Source organism: Triturus cristatus, chromosome 2_1 (assembly GCF_964204655.1).
Source record: "Triturus cristatus chromosome 2_1, aTriCri1.1, whole genome shotgun sequence".
In the NCBI taxonomy this organism is placed as follows: domain Eukaryota; kingdom Metazoa; phylum Chordata; class Amphibia; order Caudata; family Salamandridae; genus Triturus; species Triturus cristatus.
The window spans coordinates 884,036,563-884,055,700 of NC_140581.1; the positions used below are offsets into that span (position 1 = coordinate 884,036,563).

The 19,138-nt window shown below is 42.1% G+C and overlaps 1 protein-coding gene across 1 annotated transcript in view; it reads left to right on the plus strand.

Moving 5' to 3' along the window:
- LOC146866036 (annexin A1-like) overlaps positions 1–19,138 on the plus strand; it is a 190,871-nt gene that overhangs the window by 96,220 nt on the left and 75,513 nt on the right. The window contains exons 6-7 of the mRNA XM_085640226.1: positions 7,310–7,404; positions 9,246–9,359. Of these exons, the coding sequence (XP_085496352.1) occupies positions 7,310–7,404; positions 9,246–9,359 (209 nt within the window). The remainder of the gene's footprint in view (positions 1–7,309; positions 7,405–9,245; positions 9,360–19,138) is intronic.

The window sequence follows — 19,138 nt, forward strand, 5'->3', positions numbered from 1 at the left end:
TTCTATTGTTAGAAAGAAGACGCATGTTATGGAAGAGAAAAAAGATTATTGGTGGATGGATGTTTTGCTTTCTGTTGAGAAGGGAGAAGATGTGACTAAGAAGTCTAATTTGTCTGAGTCTGGTTTCCTTTCTGGAGTTCAGGATCCTACTTCTCATTTGTTGGATGGTCCACGGGTTACACCAAGTTTGGACAATGGAGTGAGTTTTGAAGTTCCTCAGGACCTAGTGGAGGTGAGCGGGGAATTGACCCCGAAGGGAGTGAATCTGATAATCATGTGAATGTTGGGGAATCTGGTTTGCAGAATGGAATCGTGACCAAAGAGAACAGTGTGGAAAACAAATCCAGCACATTTGGCAGACGTATAATAACTCCAAAGAAATATGAGGAATATGTTCGCTTTTGAATTTTCGTCTTCTTTTTAAAAAAAAATTTTTTTTTTTATTTGTATTAAGAAGGGGGATGTGTAGTAACAGGCATATCTCTTTAAGGTGGGTTGGAATCAGAATAGGGGTATGTCATAAGTTACTGTCTTGTTACAACGGTGAATACGAGAATGTTATGATGCATTCTCCAGCTGTTCCTCTACTGAGCTGCATGCATTTGTACCTGGCTTCTTAAATAAAGCTTCTATTGAAGTTCCTACATTAAGTGTGCTTACTACAACGTTCCAGGGGGCTTGGGACTGCTGCCTTCCCTCATTGGCTGACCTAAGGTCAGCTGTGACTTCCTCAGCCCAGAAAAGTTCAGCTCAGGCAGCCAGGAGCTTGTACATTTTGTGCATGTGTGGCTCCTGGCTGCTTGAACTGGTTTCTGTCAGGCTGACCTTTGTGCAGCCTGACAGACACTGTTTGTGAGGGGCAAAAGGTGTAGGGGCATGGCCCCTCAGCCCCAATAGACCGGACGCTCCAGTCAAAATGACAGTAAGAAGTGATGGTCAGGGGATGGGAAATACAAGAATAGGGAGAAAAGCCATTGAATCAAAAGTGGTGGACTGAGTTAGACAAGAAAGCTTTCCGATCATGGGCAAGGGACTGACCCAAAGCTCACTATACTATTTTTTGTTCAGATTAAGCATTCAACAACAGATAGGTAACTCTGTCTGTAGATGCAACATATTTGGGAAGGTGAAGGTCACACCTTTACGCCACTGTGTTTTCCTACTGTATACTGCTTTTTCGGAGGTAGGCTGTGACTGCACCCTTGCAACAGCGATTGGAATCCCACTGAGGTGAACCCGAGCTAGATGGTGCTGCCTTGACCCATCGACCATCTTGGGGAGTACAGATTTAGTCATGTGCTGTAGTGTGTCAAACCCGTGGCCTGACTCTGAGGCAGGTGTGGGATGGATGAGATTGGGGTTGGTGAAATAACGCGTCACAGGCATTGGAGAAAGTAACTAAAATCATACCGGAGAGGCCTGAGGTTCCTGCAGCTTTAAAATTGTAGTTATCATGGAATGGTGAAGTTTCAAGATTGCTGTGCATCCTACTTTATAAACTTCAATATTGTCAATTCAACCAGTAACACATTTATAACGAGTTATTCTCTATATTTGTGTTTCTCTGTCACTATTTTAATTTCTAAAACAAAATGTTTAATTTGTAACGCTTTTCACAAATTAAGTTTTTTTGAAATTATCTAATTGTAAAAGGGCTTAAAGTGCAACATATCCACTATGTTATCCAACTATTGAGTGCGTTGGTTTCTGCTCATGTGTTGCTTACATTTCAAGTCAAATGAGAAAAGGGATTAAAAGGATTTCGCAAGAGCAAAATCTAATGTAAAATATTATCTTTCTGAATCTACCATGACTTTCCTTACACATGAGGTCTACCTTATTCTCATAAAGCTGCATATTTATACCATGTTTATTTCGTGTCGTTGCCTGTTTTGGTTGCAGATTTTGAAGCCTGATTACTAAGGCCTTTTTGAGTACCTAAGTACCTGAAGTTGCACAACTGTAGTACTACTGTATTACAGTGAAGTTGTGTGAAAGAGTGCTCCTGCAGGACTTCTTCCTCTACTCACAAATAATTATGATTTGGCCCTCATGTTTCCAGTTCAGAGCCAAACCGATTCTATTACAAGTGGCAGATGATGCTGGGTTGATACCCGCTCAGTTAGGAGACTGTGCTAAGCAGTCTGCAGGTTGAAGAGCTCAAACTAAATGATATTGGATGGCCACAAAACAGAATAGTGATTGTGAGCACCAAAGAAGTTATGGAATCGTAATTTTTGATCGTCTGCCTTGAAGTCCATCCCTTTTCCAATTCCTAAGAGAAAATTCCCTGTCCTTTAGCAAAAATATAATCTTACACTAACGGGTCAAGTGATCACAGCCTTTTCAACTTCTTTCTACTAATTGAACAGATTTATGGCATTTGCCTATTCAAGAAAAGAGCCCTGGCTATACGTTTTTTTTCTTCATTTGGCTAGTCAACATGTTATGCTTCAGCATGGTTCTGAATCTATTAAACAAACTATCACACATATAACGTAAATGGGACAGTTTGAATACTGAACTCAAATGTATCCTCTTCTTTTGTAACTATGTTTGCTAATGAAGTCTGTGCATGTTTAGTGGTCCATGGGTCAACAGATTTTCTACAGGGTAAGTTTTCCATTTCTCTAGGCCAATTTCAAGCTTTGATATTTGTCTCTGCCCTTAAGAAATCCAGAAGGTAGCTCAGCCTTTCTCTTGCACTGTGAACATAAGCCAATGGAAGATTTTGTTCTAATATAGCCGTGACTCACTTGAAGTATTTTATTTGAATATCAGGGCGGTCAATGAAATTCCTTCTTTGTGTGCACAGATTGCATGAGCAGTTCAGGTTTCTGAAAATGTGTTAAGGGCTTTAACACTAAGGGCCTGATTACGTTGGCAGTAGGATAAGCATCTGACTGACATAGCCGTGGGAATGGAACCGCCCGACATGTAGTCGGCAGTTCCACCCACCAAATTAGAATGTGACTGCCGTGTAGGCGGTTGAAAATGCCTTTTTTCATTGTGGCTTGTGCTACGGTGCAGTGGAAAAAGACATTTTGCAAACATCCATGCACAATTTGGTGCCTGGCACACAGTACATGGATGTTTGGAGGGCCACCACATGTGCCCCCCTGGCCACATAGCGAAGGCCCACGGGGGACGAAGGCCCTGCTAAAGGCCCCCAAAATCCCTTTCCGTCTGCCTCTACATGATGGTCAGATCGAAAGGCATGGGGGGCGGACATTGTAATCCCTATGGCAGTGCCTCTGCAGGCACTACCCCTATAGGGATTACAGTTCAACTGATGCTCCAACAGACTGCATGATAATGTGTTGGTTGGACTGCTATCCTGGCTGTCGGTTGGACTGCCACTGCCGGCCTGTCGGTGGTCATCCAACCGACATCCTAATCGGGCCCCAAGAGTCGTCAGGCTGATATAAGAGCTCTCGCAAAATGCAGCACATTTCATTTACAAGTATTTCCATCAGATCACCTCTCTCATCATTTCAACAGCATCTAGCTTATTCTGAGCTCATTTGAGATCTACCCCCAACATCTTAAAAAACGATCTTCATCGGCTGGGTATGCATCTCATGTCAATCGGATGCTCTTGCCACCTTCAACAGCTTTCCTCAGCCAGATATTTTTATTAACTCTAAGATGCCTTCATCATAAAAACATGTGAAACAGATCTAAAGTCTTGCATCACAGTTCAGTCGTCTATTCATACCTGCTCCCCAGGCCTCCTAAAAGGTACCTAAGACTAAGAGCCTAATTATGATGTTGGGTAGACTTAAGTCCGCCCAACACTGTTTCGGTCCTGGGACCGATCGACCTCTGGTCAAGGGTCCTGACCACCTAATTAGGATGCGACCGAACACTGTTCATAAACCATCTGCAATACATGTTCCCATAGGGAAATGAGAGGTGCTGTTCATCCCTGCTCCCTGTGGCAGGCACCTCAAGGTGCCGGCTATTGGGTGCAGGGATCACCTGGTGACCTCTTGGCTCCCAACCAGAGGCCACACACACAATGGGGCCCAGCTGGGGGCCCCCAAACACACTTTCTGACATGGTTTCCCTGTCGTACAGGCCAGCATAGAATCCATGCTGGAAACCATGCATTGTAATCCTAAGGGCAGAAAGACCTGCATTTTGTGATTACGAACCGGTTTCAACTGGCCGACGGGCTCCTTCCGCCTATTGGAAGCCAGCCGGATTGACTGGGCGGTTTAGTTTCCGTGGGGCCAATTATGATACGGCCTGAGAAGGCTCTGACCAACTCTGCTCGATGCTGGCCTGACCTTGGTACATGTATGTAGCAATAGAGAATAGAATCTGAATAAAATGTACATAATCATTCTGAACACTGTTCAACCCTTAGAAATATGGGTAAGAAAGATAAAAACATAATTTAATGTTTAGTGGTAAATCAACTAAATGGGATAAAAATGGGATGTAAATGTCAGTGTCAGACTGGCCTGTCAGTCTGGCACTGCTTGAAGGGCCATTATTTTGGTTCCATAACGCCCTGTGGGACCAAACAGTATGGACCACTCACTGGCCCTTTAAGTCAGGCCATCTGGCAGTGCCAGAGTGTCAGACTGCCCGCAACGCCAGTCCTACACTGAAAATTTTATTTTAGTGCATCAGAGATGTAGCAAAATCATATCACATCATGGAACCAAGCATTGGCAAAACAAAGTTCTCTCTTTAAACATACAAATGTTGGCCAGACAGGGTTTCGAATTAAAAATGCAAGTCAGTCAGTCAGTAAAGCCCACAGGTTTGACTATAACTGAAAGTGTTTCCGTATCCCCATCTCCTGTCATGTATCCCTTCACTCTTGCAAGAATTATCATTGTTATGCTAACCATCATGACATTGATGGCCCCAATTTGCCGAGAATCCCCTTGAATAGGACAAGTTCAGCATTTGAACCATGATGTGCCCCATCTCTGCGGATAGGCTTTACAATGCCAGGAACTACCACCAGCGTACCACAGGTGCTCCTCTAAATGCTCACAGTAACCTCCAGTATGCCATGGCCAGCGGTTTAGCCAGAGATAGCCACCATCCTGCTATGGATGGGTACAGAAGACTAAGAAATACCAGCAATATGCCATGGGTGTTTCTGTAATGCTAAGAAATGCCACCTTCATCCCTTGGATAGACCCAAAATGATACAAATTACCACCAATGTGCCATGGCCAGCAGTTTGTCAAGTGAGGGTACATTCTGTAGTGGGCGGTGTACAATTGTTACAAATTACCACCCCAAAAAAAATAATCACCAGTAGTTTGCCCAGGGTTCATACCATTTTACCATGAGGGCTCCAAAAAATGATAACAATTATCACCAATATGCCAGGTCCGGAGACAATGCCGGGAATTAACACCGAATATGCCAGAAATTTCCCCCATATATGCCAGGCCAGTAGAGAACAAGAATACTCTTTCACAGATGCACACATGTACTATCACCTTCAAATGAATACGTGGACACACTCTCATATGTGCTCATATAGGTTCACAAACACTCTCTGTCACTCACAATCTCTCTCATGCATGCTTTTCATTCAAAACCTCAATGGTTCCTGCACCACTGACAGGAACTCCGATTGAAGAATAAAACAGGCAGCACAGTCACAGGAGAAAAACAGAAACCACAGGGATAGGAGTGTGAGGCAAATGCCGCTGGGGTAGTGCAGGTATTGGGCAACTCCACATAGACTCTAGACATGCGCATTGCTGGCCTTACACAGCGCATGTCTGGCATTAAGGTTGGAATGTTTCTGGAAAGTATGGAGCCCGGCACCAGAAGTCAGAAGTACCATTTGGGTGTCAGTGGTAAAGGAGGAGGCGGAAACATTGGAACAAAGAAAGTGGGGGGCACTGTATGTAAAAAAAAAAAAAACTGGTTTCAGGAAGCCAGCAATTTCCTAATCGACATATTTTACTGAATATCTACCTCCTCCTGAGGTGCTACTATAAGGCCTAATAGATGCTAATTTTACCTAATTACTCCAGTTCATACCCCCTCCCCCCAAACAGACCATGCTTAATAGGCCTTGTTAATTGAGTTTCGCTAGAAAGGGAGTTCTTGTTGAAAATGGGTTACTAGATGAGCAGAAAAACTGCACTCTCAAAATTCCACTGATATTTCACCAGCTTAAACCTCACTGAACTTGGGGGCTGGTAATCACCCATAAGAGGAATCACTTCGAGAACCGATTGCTTAAACTCCGTTGTCTACATGTTGCCATTTCACAGGGGATTATTTGTTACCCCACTATAATTCCACATCCTGGAATTGCCGATTGCCACATTATCACTAACATTTGATCACCAATGGGGTTCCACTGCACCTCCCAGAATGAGGGACTTAATGCAATCTAGTTAAGACAACTTTACCATTAATTTTTTTAATAAACATTTTGCATTATTTGTGACGTTTTCTGTTTCTGCTAGCAACCTTTCCATGGTTAACTGTTGAAATGAAACGGGATCCCTACATGCATTGTTAACTATGTTTTAGAGATCCTGAGGCACATCTCTGTTTGTGAGTAGATACTTTGTGAGAGGTGGAACTTAGCTTGGGTATACAGCAGTACATCTTTTCTTTCGCTTACACTTTGCCCCAGTGAAAGTCTTCCTCGCAGAAGGTCTGTGTTTGGTGAGCCGAGGGCGCAACACAGCCTCTGCAGCCCCTGCGTGCAGGGGGGCCACCATCCCTCCAAGGAGCCCCCAACTGGTAAAGAGTGTTTACCACGCATGCGAGATAACGCCTGCCATTACAGCGCGGTCATTACAACAACCGCATTGTTACATTGCATACCTTTGCAACGCAAGTTGGAACAACGACTTGGTTAGGGGGCAGAAGGTGTTGAATGTAAAATCCAACACCTTCCCTACTGTTGCATAGATTGGAGTTGGAATTATAAATTATACTATTCCAAAACCCAGCACCCCTACAACAAGTCGTTGTTCTGACTTTTGTTGGCAAGGTATGCGATGTAACAACGCGGTCATTGTAAATGCATGCAAACTACCATGCGATATTCCCCCAACAAGTCAGGGTGGCCCCATTCCGCCCAAGACCAATGAATATCTGTGTGATATGGGATACTAGGGCCCCGTTGTCCCTTTCTGCAGGGCTCCTCCATCATTTTGCATTAGGCCGCTCTGGTGAGTCTGTTGGTAGGCCTGCTGTTTTATAGTACACTTACCTCCTCCTTGTACCTTGCTACAGACAGATATGTCCTGACTCCGAGTTTCCTTGGTACCTATTACAAATTGCTTATTTTTTCCGCCTCCCATAGGAGTAGACCAAGATACGATTACCGATATCTTGACAAAGCGAAACAATACTGAAAAACAACAGATCAAAGTTGCATTCCTACAAGCTACAGGAAAGGTAAATACAGGTGGTTCATTCATATTTATATTGTCCTTTTCTTTCAGGGTGAAATAGCAACTGTGAGGAGGTGTTCACTCTGTACAAATTGGAACTCAAAAAAAAATTCTCTCATTCACAAAGATAAGTAGAGAGTGGTCAGGGTTGCCAGAAGTTGTACTACTGAACATCGACCCCAGAATATAGTAATAAAATTAATATCGAGGACAGAATTTTGAGGTACAAAATATCAAAAGGTTAGTGAGTTTAGGGGAGTATAGATTTACTATCCCTAAGTTCACATCAACGTACCATGAAGATATATGTACAGTGTAGGTACAAATATGTGGAGTTTGGTACTACCTATTTTATTTTAATTATGTATTCATTTATCAAGCTTGTATAGCGTGAACATGACCCTAGTGGGTATCAGAGCACTTTACAGGAAGTGAGGGTAGGGTAAAATTGGAATAGCTTACAAGTTCACAATTATAATGAAGTAAAATGCCATGAGAATACACATATTATTACACTTGTTATCAGAGGTAGTCAGCGAAGGAAAGGTCTGACATCATCATAACAAGAGACACTGGTATGGTTACAATCGATAGATCACAGAAATTATAGTTTAGGGTAAAAATGTATTCATCATTATTCATCACTTACCTGTCAATATATATTTTTTCGATGTTTTGTCCTCGATATTGTGGTAAATTGATATTCTGGAGTTGCAACTCAGGGTGCACACCTTACAGAATTAGATATGATTAGTCTATGTAGGAACTCTACTGCAGACCTGAACCTCTATGCTCCAGTGACACATTGGCATACATCCCAGTGGTATACTGGTTCAACGTATCACTTGTTAGCATGATAAATGTTCTATCCAAATTATAGGCAGTGTCCTTTTCTCCACCATCTTGATTAAGGTACTATAACCTTGAAAGGGCCTATTCAGAGTAGAGAAAAAGCAGCCCTTGTTACCTGGTCTTGTTACTCTAACAATCACCAACAATCTGCATTCTAGTGTGTTCCTTTAATGATGATGTCTCCTAGGGTATTGTGGCATCGTTCACCGGATGTCCCGTTAAAAATAGTGATCCAATCTGCTGCCCCCCAAAAATACACATATTTTAATTTCCCAAAGCTGCAGGGTTTGCTTACTTCAAACAAACTCCCACTACCCTGGAATGTTCCGGCCCAAAATGCTTTTACTGGAGGATTTTTCATGAAAGGAATTTCTTCAGATACACATGTTACTTTTTGTCTCCTGTAATGATGAACTATTATTGTGACCCTCTTTGTTGACACTTAATATGGGTGAAACGTCATGAAGTAGGTGTAGATAAAGTTTCCACTACCGTGCATTAAGACCATTCATAGTATGGATTTAGCAACAGTAGTGTAGGTCAGCCATATTTCCCAAAATCGACAGGGGCTACGTTATCCCTTGTAGCCCAGAGAGATATTGCTGTGGTATTGCCAAAGCACGTTCCTGCACAGCATGGACTGTTAACAGTCCATGCCATGCAGGAACTGGAGCTGCATGCATAGTGGGAGGCACAACAAGTGCCCCCCTGCTTGCATTTCCTGGCCCTGAGGCAACAGGGGGCCCTGTACTGAAGAGCCCCCTTAGTTTCCTCACATGAAAATTGTGGCGATGAGGAAACTCATAATATGCTTGCCGGTGCCTCAGCGACACCGCCAGAATATTGTTAAGCCTCAGACCGCTGCAAGACCACCTGGGGGTAGCAGCAGTCCTATTGGTCCGTAAGTGTTTGACTCAGATGTAATCATCAGTTAGACGTTGATTTTTAAATGGACTGACCATTTGTTATTTGTCTTCCTGAATTGTACCTCAGCCTTTACAGGAGGCGCTGAGGAAAGCTCTTTCCGGACACTATGAGGATGTTGTTTTGGCTTTGCTGAAGAGTCCAGCTCAGTTTGATGCGCATGAACTGAAGCATGCCATTAGGGTAAGCAACACAATTTGTTGGTTTCTTAATTGTATCCGCTGACGTTTCAAATGCACATTTTTACAAAATAGCTTTGAGGTTCAGTGCCAAATCAAGTTCTTTAATGACCGAGTTCCATAAACTATTTACAAGAGTGAAAAACTTCAAAACTAGAATTGTAGCAGAAAATAATGCATTATTTTTCAGTCATTTCTGAATCAATTTTATATTTTTTTCCTATTGAAAGTTATCCAAAAATGAACACTTTCTACTACTGCACCCTGCACGTTACTAACAACCTGTGCTGTGCACTCCATCCAGGCTCAAGACCTGCTGAGCACTGCACAGCATCGCCCACCATCTGCACCTGAGCAAACTTACTCTGTTGTGCTCTGTGACTGAACCAGGATTGTTTTGTATTTAATGCCACATTAACATGTTAGCTAAAGTATTTACTCTGAGTGATCTCATTCCTAATGCATTATTATCACAGAAACACTGAATAATGCACCACATCTTCTTGTCCTTAATATGAAGATATCCACAGTGCCAGGGATTGTGCTGTGTGGGATTCAGTATCCAAAAGAGTTGTCATATAAAAGCAAAAGGGCATATAAGGCTTCGGCACATTAAAACACACCAACCCAAATAAAACTAGCATTGACACATCTAACAGGTCTGGCTTTCGTATAATGCATCCACAGATCAACAACACAAGAAACAGAGATGAGTGGCACAGAGTTATCACTCAGGCAACATGTATGGTCAAATAAGCAGACACAATGCAAGCTAGACAGCAGAGGCAACACATGCGGGTGACTTTACAGCACAAGCATGCCATTTGCAGTCATTCCTTCTTGGTGATCGACTGCATGAATCTGTAAGGTGAATATGCTTGACCAAGCAACAAAAAGGCAGTTAAAAATGATTGCCATGTGGCTGCTAAATTTGTTACTCCCATTATACATTCTGATTGTCCATTGTGGTGTGTATTTGTAACCGAGGTGTTGATGACCTTCATTTCGATTGTCTGGTTCTGTTAAGTGATTAGAAGTTGGATGGATGAACTGATACACGTTGGGAGGTTCTTCTATGGAACTGTACAATAAGATGCAGTCAGTGCCCCAATTCCTTGGGACTAGCACCATGAACTATTCTCCTATTATCCCTAAAGGACATTTCCTTATAGCGGAATTTCACATAATAATGTAGGTTTTGACGAGATTAATTGAACGGCATTTATTCCAAAACCTTTGATCAACATTTTGTTTTACATTTTATGTTTGTTGGATGCATACTTTCTCCCGACCTTTTCATGTTGCTATAAATATATACGTCTAGTTTCTATATGTTTCCCGTTAAAGGTTTGTGAACATTAGAATTAGTGAATAGTGACATATGGTTAAAAAAGAGAATGCTCTGAGGCATGTTGTTTGTGATTACAGTACGACAAGGTGCCTCTGTATCGTTCATGTGAACGAAAGGAATATAAAAGAAAATGTGTTCAACATCTTTTAACATATTATCAGAATCGTTAGATCGATGGAAATAAATCGCAACTGCGGCAGGATTTCAGATTTCATTTGCAATAATCAATTCCCTTTAAAAGGCTATCCGAATACGTTGTCCAAAGGCAAGCTTCTTAAACGAAAAACAATCACATCTGTTCTGAGTCAGCACTAGGCCTGGGCGGTAAATTCCGTTCCGTTCGCGGAATTTGCGGAATTTGGGTAATTTCGCGTTCCGCGGAGAACGCGAAATTGCCCAAAAATCTGCGTTCCGCGACTTCGCGAAATTTTTTGCTTGTTCGCGTTCTCAATATGCGTGTTCGCGAGATATTTCACCCCGAGCACGCAAACAGCGATCGCGAACAGGAAAAAAGTATCGCGAGCAAGCAATTCCGCGTGTTCGCGGAATTTCTGCGTGTTCGCGGAGATTTTTTACTGTTTCGCGGAGATTTGCGTAACGCGATTACGCAAATTCCGCCCACCCCTAGTCAGCACAGGAAGTGTTTCTGGTGGACAATGGGTGCGTGGCCTACGTCGAGTTCATCAGAGTTCTCAATTTTCCCATGTATACGTGTGTGTACCTTGTCCAGATCGTGCCTTGGCTTTGCATTCTGTGATTTGTAGTCCTCATTTTCTATTGATTTGAACTGGACTACAAGTCCCAGAATGCAAAGAAAACCCGGCAATGAATGAGTTACACTTAGAGGTGGAATTCTTGAGAATACATGCTGAATTGTAAATGTAAACCACATGTTCTGGGTTTGTCTAAAGGGTGTACCGTAATCTTTGTGATTTAGTGGTTGTATATCTCAAATTTCCCAACTGAAAAGCAGTGGCTGCAGGGTGTCGGGGTGAGGTGACCAAGGTACGGACTAGACTATTTCCATGAGGAATAGGGTCAGCATTGATTTGTATTAGGTAGAACTTTGTCTAGAGTGGCACAGTGGGAGAAAAATTATTAGTTGGAATGCTACCACGAGCGATTGTCACTGGTTATACTATTTGAAAGCATCAATCCCATCACCTTTTGGGCGTTTGACTGCCAGAAGTATGTCTGGATACTTAAGACTGGCTCAGCTTATAAAGGATACTATTGCCAATGTTTGTGAATTCCAAAAAGTAGTACATTTGCACCCATAAACCAATCACTATGGGCCACATGTATCAAACTAACATTTTGCCATTACCTATTAGCGAATGTTACTGAATCGCAAATGGGTTAACACTAAATGTGATGTAACAAAATATATAGGAAATAGCGATTCTCTGATAGCAATTTGTTGAAAATCGCAAATGCAATTAGGGAATTGCTATTTGTTTGATACTCAATTCGCTCCTATGGACCTCAAGTCCCATAGGTGCGAATGGTATTGCATTACCTAAACTGCAATGACCTATTTGGTAATTGCAAATTAGATAATGCAAAGGCAAGGGTGCACAGGGGCCTCTCTGAAGTGCCCCCCCCTTAAAAAGAGGTGCAAAAGTAAGACACGTGCCACATGGCATTATGGAAAATGCTTTTTTTTTTGCGTTTTCCAAAATTGCACATGTTTACCATCAAATTGAAATCAATGGTAATAGCGATTCCTAAATGCACAGTTCGCATTTAGGAAAGGCTTCTTACATGTGCATTAGAGAATAGCAAATTGCGATTCCCTGTTTGCATTCACAATTTAGGTAATCACTAAAACTTGTGGTTACCCAAATTACAAATCCCAAAGCCATTCATACATTCAGAAGGACATTTTGCATTCACACCGCTTGCAAATGAAAAAAATACTTTGATACATGTGGCCCTACACATATTGAAGGTTCTACATTGGACAATATTGCTGTGTTCCAAACAGTGCTCGATATGTTTGTTAAGTTAAATGATCCAATTTTATTTTGTGCTTTTATTGATTTTTCGACGGCGTTCGATAGTGTAGATAGATTGACACTATGGAGAAAAATGGCTAATATGGGGATTCCCAAAGATCTCTTAACAATAATAATCTCCCGTCATACATCAACATGGTGCAGAGTCCAAATGGGGGGAGAAAAAGGGCTAACCAAACCCATCCCTACGCGAAATGGGCTGAAACAGGGATGCTTATTAGCTCCCCTATTATTTTCCATCTACATCAGCGATCTCCCGGGGCGTCTCTCTCAAATTAAAAATGACCCTCCTAAATTAGCTCAAGTTGACATACTCTGTTTAATGTATGCCGATGACATTGTTATACTCGACCAGACTCCGATAGGCCTACAAAGATCCTTGAATGAATTAAACCTTTATGCAACCGAAAATTTTCTGGTGCCAAATATTAATAAAACTAAAGCACTCCCCTTCAGTGGCAGAAGGAAGCCCTTACCATATATTTGGTCTTTAGGAGACGAACCGATAGAGACTGTAAGAGAGTATGTTTATTTGGGTCGTATTTTTACTTCCAATCTGCTAGATACAGCCCACCTCCGCCACTTGAGTCGGAAGGCAGATTCTCACGTTGGGGCTTTACAGAGACTGTACCTCTCCACGGGAAATAGACACTTTACACCAATGCTGGAAGTCTACGGTATAAAAATCCCTCCGATTTTATCATATGCCATGGAATATTCACAAATTAAAACATGGCAATCTATAAAAGTAAAGGAAGGGACCATACTCCGAAAACTGTTAAAAGTGTCACAGTCGGTACCAGTTCAAGCCCTACGTCTTGAGCTATCGGTAATGGGAATCTCAGCCAGAGTAATTTAAAATATCATTAGGTGGGCGTACAATTTATTACATACAGCGCCAGACACCTTAAGACATATGTTAGAATTGGAGACTTTTAGAGTGGAAGCATCTGGGTATACTTTTAATAGGAATATGGTGAAAGCATTTGAGTTTTCTCAATGTACGGTTGCACTTTTACAGGAGTGGTCCCCAGCACACTTGAAATTGTTTTTAAAACATCTGGCCCCTAGAATCAGTTATGAATCTGATAATGAACATTGTAGTCAATTGAAGCATTATAAAGGGTTTGCAGAACAAATAGAATTTAAAACCTATGCTCTCTATTTGCGTTTTCAATTAGAGCACGGAGTAAGGCGCTGTATTCTTCTCTTAAGTTTGGGTATACTTCCTTTAGCCACTTTTTTAGCTAGGTGGGAAGGTACTAATAACCCCAAAGGTTTATGTGAATTATGCAAAGGTGGCCAACAAGATTTGCTTCACGTTTTACTAATATGTCCCAATGTGAGTATAGTAGCTGCTCGACGACGTTATATAACCCCAATTCAATTAAAGTATGATGCATTCTCGGCCCAAGATTGTGTAACTCTCCTGTTAATGAATTTATTTGCCATAACTTGTTTAAGTTTTTAAAAAGCTTTCTGAAGCGGTTTTAAGTTATAAGCACAATCTGAAGATTTTATCTTATCTTATTCTTTTCGAATGTTGTATGGGTAGGTGGTAGAATATTGCTATTGTACCATCTTATAGTGAGTCTAAAAAGCAAAAGTTTTTTATCTAATCATTTTTAGGAGTATTAATAATAATTTTAATTCTGTATTTGTTGTTCTCAGTTGAGATCTGGATCAAATAAAAATTTACTGATTTATATTGAAGGTTCCAAACCAAAAACTGAAGTTAAAATATGTTAGTGAAATGAGAAGAGGCAGAGCAGACCTGACTGAGAACCCCCAGACACAACTACCAAACCAAGGCTGCATTTGAGGAGTTTCACACCCCAAACATCACTGCTGAAACTGTGCTTCTGTCCACCCCACCTGGGACTGGTAGTTCTCCCTAGGAACTCATGACTACAGTCATGTACAACATTATAGCCTGAATTCCCTGCCTTGGAACCACTTATTTTATCTGCATTTGCACTGCACACACTCTTCTTCGTCTCTGCCATAAGAAGTGCAGATGGTAGAGTTGTCAAATCGATGCATATAGGCAGGGCTCCATATTTCTTGTCCTTTTAAAAATAATGTTATTAAGTGACTTGCATCCCCATATACTAAGCCAGAGGCACAAATAGAGGAGGACATAGAGGCAAATTTATAGGGCCAGGAAAGTCAGAGCTAAGTCATGGGTGTGGCTTGGCTCTAACAGTCCGTGCATGGGCCGAGCCATGAAAGTGTTTGGTGTGCATATTGTGCAAAAAACATAATGTAAAATGTGATACAATCCCTTCAAATTACAAAAAAAGTGTACTTCTTTAATATGCAGGAGTGACACCTGCTTGTTAAAGAAATACACTTTTCTGATTTTTGAAGGGATTGTATCATATTATGTCACTGCATAGTCAGACATTTATAAAAAGGGATACCTTTTAGAAGCATTCATAGCTCTCCCCCAATAACAAAGATATTTCTACCTGCTCCCAAGCAAACATTATCATATGTTAAATGTAATAGGGTAACGCAATGAGTCCTAAGGCCAACAAAAACAAATATAGCTAAATAGGAGGGGAGTAGGCAAAAGTGTTTGTGGGAAGGCCAACCAGAAGCTGAAAGCCCTAACAGTAGATCAGTGAACGAATATAGTGATACTCAATCAGTCAGTCAGGCAGAAATGCTTTGAACACAGAACAAGGTGCACTGCTGATGGTCAGCTGAGAGAACAAGTCCATGCAAGGCCAGCTCACCCTCGCTTTGATGCTGCCTGTGGTCCAGCTGTAAGAGTTCTGCTTTAAGGCTAGACCTATATAAATTGTGGCTTTGTGATGCTAGCACTATCTCACAGGTCTCAGTTGAGGGCACAGAGGGCAAACTCAAGAAGGCTCAGCAGTCTTAATAGGGGGCTCAGAGCATTCTAAGCCATCATCAAGGGCACAGCTTCAGGGGTATGTTTGGGGTGGGACATCCACCCAAAATAAATGCATCCTAGGTGGATCTGGGGACCCTGAGTTGGGTCTATTGTCTCTGATCCAGTTTTCTCATAGTGAGACAAGAATGAAAGACAAAACATTGACCTTTGATGTGAACAGGAGAGAGAAATAAAGGTACCCATCTGCTGCTGAATTACAAAATGTGAAACCAGATAACCTGGAATCGATACCGGCTTCTCTGCTTGTCGAAAAATGTGTTATCCTAATCAAATATTTTATTCAACAGACTGTCGTTTTTCTTTATTGTCACTAATGAGCACACTTCTAAATGCATGCTTTTAGGATGTGTGTTGTACAAGCACTCTTATATTTGATTTAGTAGACTGTAAGTTGCCCTATCTATAAAAAGAATCTAGGCCCCAGCAACAGTGCCATTAGTGAAGCAAGAGGTTACTCAGTAGTCATGTAAACCCTAAATGTAGCCTAGATTCTTTTTACAGATGGGGTAACTTGCAGTCTCCTAAATCAAATACAAGAGGTGCTTGTACAACAATTAGGGTCTGCAGCCTGTTCTTGGGTAACATGACTAGGTTTGAGTGGGAGTTGTCCTTTGTGTATTCCTCCCAGACAGTCACACAATTGAGAGCAAGGTTGGCGGTAGGATGGGCCACACTTGTGGGGGGCAGACTCTAAAAGAACTGTTTTGCTTCCTGAAGCTTGCCCTCAGAGGACAGGTTTGCTGCTTGTGACCGGCACTTCTGTTTGAACCCAGGACTTCCATGGCAGTTCAAAGGGTTAGTTGCCTGGCCTCTTGATCAGAGCCTCAGGGGCAGAAAAGGCTACAGACATCTTGAACCCGCACCTGGGCTCAGTGAATTGTGACCCTCTAAGTGGTTCCCCTCCAGTCCTGGACCTTTGGAAGTGGTGCTTAAGGTTTCCAGATTACCCAAATCCAGAACTTATGACTTTGAAATGTTTCTGCCAAAATGTGCTCTGAGAACCAAAAGGAGACCGGGACCTCCCTGCTTGTCGATCTGCCCAAGGTGCATCACTGGTCGGCTTGACTTTGCGGTAGCTACATTCTTCTCAGCAGCAGCAAATCCTATTCAGCAGCTCCTATCTGAAAGAGCATCCGGCCTTACAGAGTCCTCAATGGATACAGTCTGCTGCTTCATCCCACTGGAGATTTTTGTCTTTCATAAAAGAGACTAAGTCCAAAAGTAGAAATTTTCACTGCAACTTTGTCCAGCGGCTCCCTGATATTGATGCCTACTTCTCTGCCACCGCCAGCTGCCTAGCTCCACGGAACTCAGAAATTTCCACAAAAAAACTCTTCTGAGTCTGTATGTAAGCCAAGACTGGGCCCAATCCACTCTGTGTATCTGAACTGCATTACATCATGGTTGGACTTAACTTTCAACTTTGCCCAAGTCTCCCGCGACCAGATACCCGCAGTTGTCGCTTTGATCTTCTAGGCACAATTTTTCACTTTAAACTAAAATTTCATAACTCCTGTTCTAATTGGATTTTTGTAGTTTTGGTGTCAAATAATTTATTAAAATGTATTCTATTTTTCAAAATGTGTTTAGGACTTATTTTGTGTTGTGTTTTCTCTTTATTGCTGGGTGGGTGTTGCATAAATACTTTGCACATTGCCTCTAAGTTAAGCCTGACTGCTCTTGTGCTGAGTTATCACAGGGTTAAACACAGATTAATTTAATGTCTTATGTGCTTCACCCTAGCAAGTAGGCGCGGGCGGAGAACTCTGCTCCACCTGCAAAGTGTGCGGAGATATGCCTACTCCGTGTTCTCCGTGGAACACAGAGTAGGCAAATCTCTGCACACTGCGCAGTGGAGCGTAGTTATCCAGCCCCTGCCTCTACCCCAGTATTAAAAATTAATTAGACATTAATTAAAACAAAAAAGACACTTACCTGTACTGCGGCGTCCACAGGCTGCCCTCTTCCTCGCGTCTCTCTCCTATGTTGGGTGATCATTGCGAAAACTGCCCATGTGCGAGAGAGCGTGCATGCGCAGTTTTTGCAACTATCACTCAACGTAGGAGAGGGTTGGTGAGGAAGAGGAGGAGGGCAGCCTGGGAACGCCGCTGTACAGGTAAGTAAGTGTTTTTTTTGTTTTAGTTCATGTCTAATTAATTTTTAAAGGGAGTTGGAGGCGGGTGGCGGAGCGGAGTTCCATGGAGTTTGTTCACAACTCTGTGGACCTTCGCATAGTCCCGCTCCACCAGCTCTGCCCATGATTACTAAAAAGCATTGTGGCTGTTGCTTGAGAAGAGCTCACACCCCCTCAATCAAACACCCAATTTGCCCCATCAACCTATATGTTACTGATCATATCTTGCTTGCAAGGCAAATCTATTTTTCTCAGGCATATTGATGGTGGAAACCAGACAAATTCTGACTGGATTTTATAATTCAAGGGTTGACTAAGGGCATAATTTAAATGTTAGCGAATGTGTTACTCCATCACAACGGTGATGGATATCCCATCTGCCAAAATCTAAATCCCACAGGAAATAATGGCATTTAGATTTCTGCAGACGTGATATCCGCCACTGTTGTTACAGAGTAACCAATTCCACCGAAATCTAAATTGGGCCCTAAGTTCTTTCATGGCCTTAGGCTGATTCTTAGCCGGCAACTTACGAAGAATAATAAAATTGCATTTTCATTGGCCTTGGACAATAAACATATTGTAAACCAGAACTCCACATTATGCTGTGGCTTCAATTTGGGAACATGGTAAATTTCCTTTTAGAGAATATCCATACCCTTTGTGAGGCGTTTTCTCCTTATACATTAAATATGAGAAATAAATGAATCAGGCATAAAACCCTTTGTTAATTGAGCAGTGTAAGAAATGGGATTATTGACTAAAGGGAGCGAAAACCCTACTCAGGCAACAACCACAATGTTTGGACGGTTGACGCTGGAGCACAAAGAGCAGGTTGGGCAGTGGGGCAGTGGGTGGTACTAGCCTTTGGAAGTGAGGGGATTCCCTATGTTACTTCCAAATCTGGTTCTGGAAAATACTTCCCATCCCCTGCCAAGGCTCTGAGACATCTGGGGTGTCAAAATACAAATGGCAGGTTCTTTTGTTTTGGCTGGAGGCAAGCCCTTTGAAGAGAAAGTAGGGCAGGGAACAGCTCTGGTCCCATCCATCCTGGCATGATGGTCCATTCTGCTAACACCATGTCCCCTTTTGTCACAGTGTCTATGAATAATAACCAAAGCCCAGCAGCAGAGCCATTCACATTATTTGACCAAAGAAACTGTCAGGAGGCACAAATAGTTATTACAAGAAAATGACAGCTTTCTAAAATTGGTATTTTCAGAATCGTGACTTAGAATCAAACTTTAAAAGCGTAGAGGTTTTTACATTGCAATTCATTGAGTTGCAACAAGACATTTCTACCTGCTTGCAATCAAAAGTTAGCAATTGTAATAAGGCAGCCCCAGTAAGTATATGG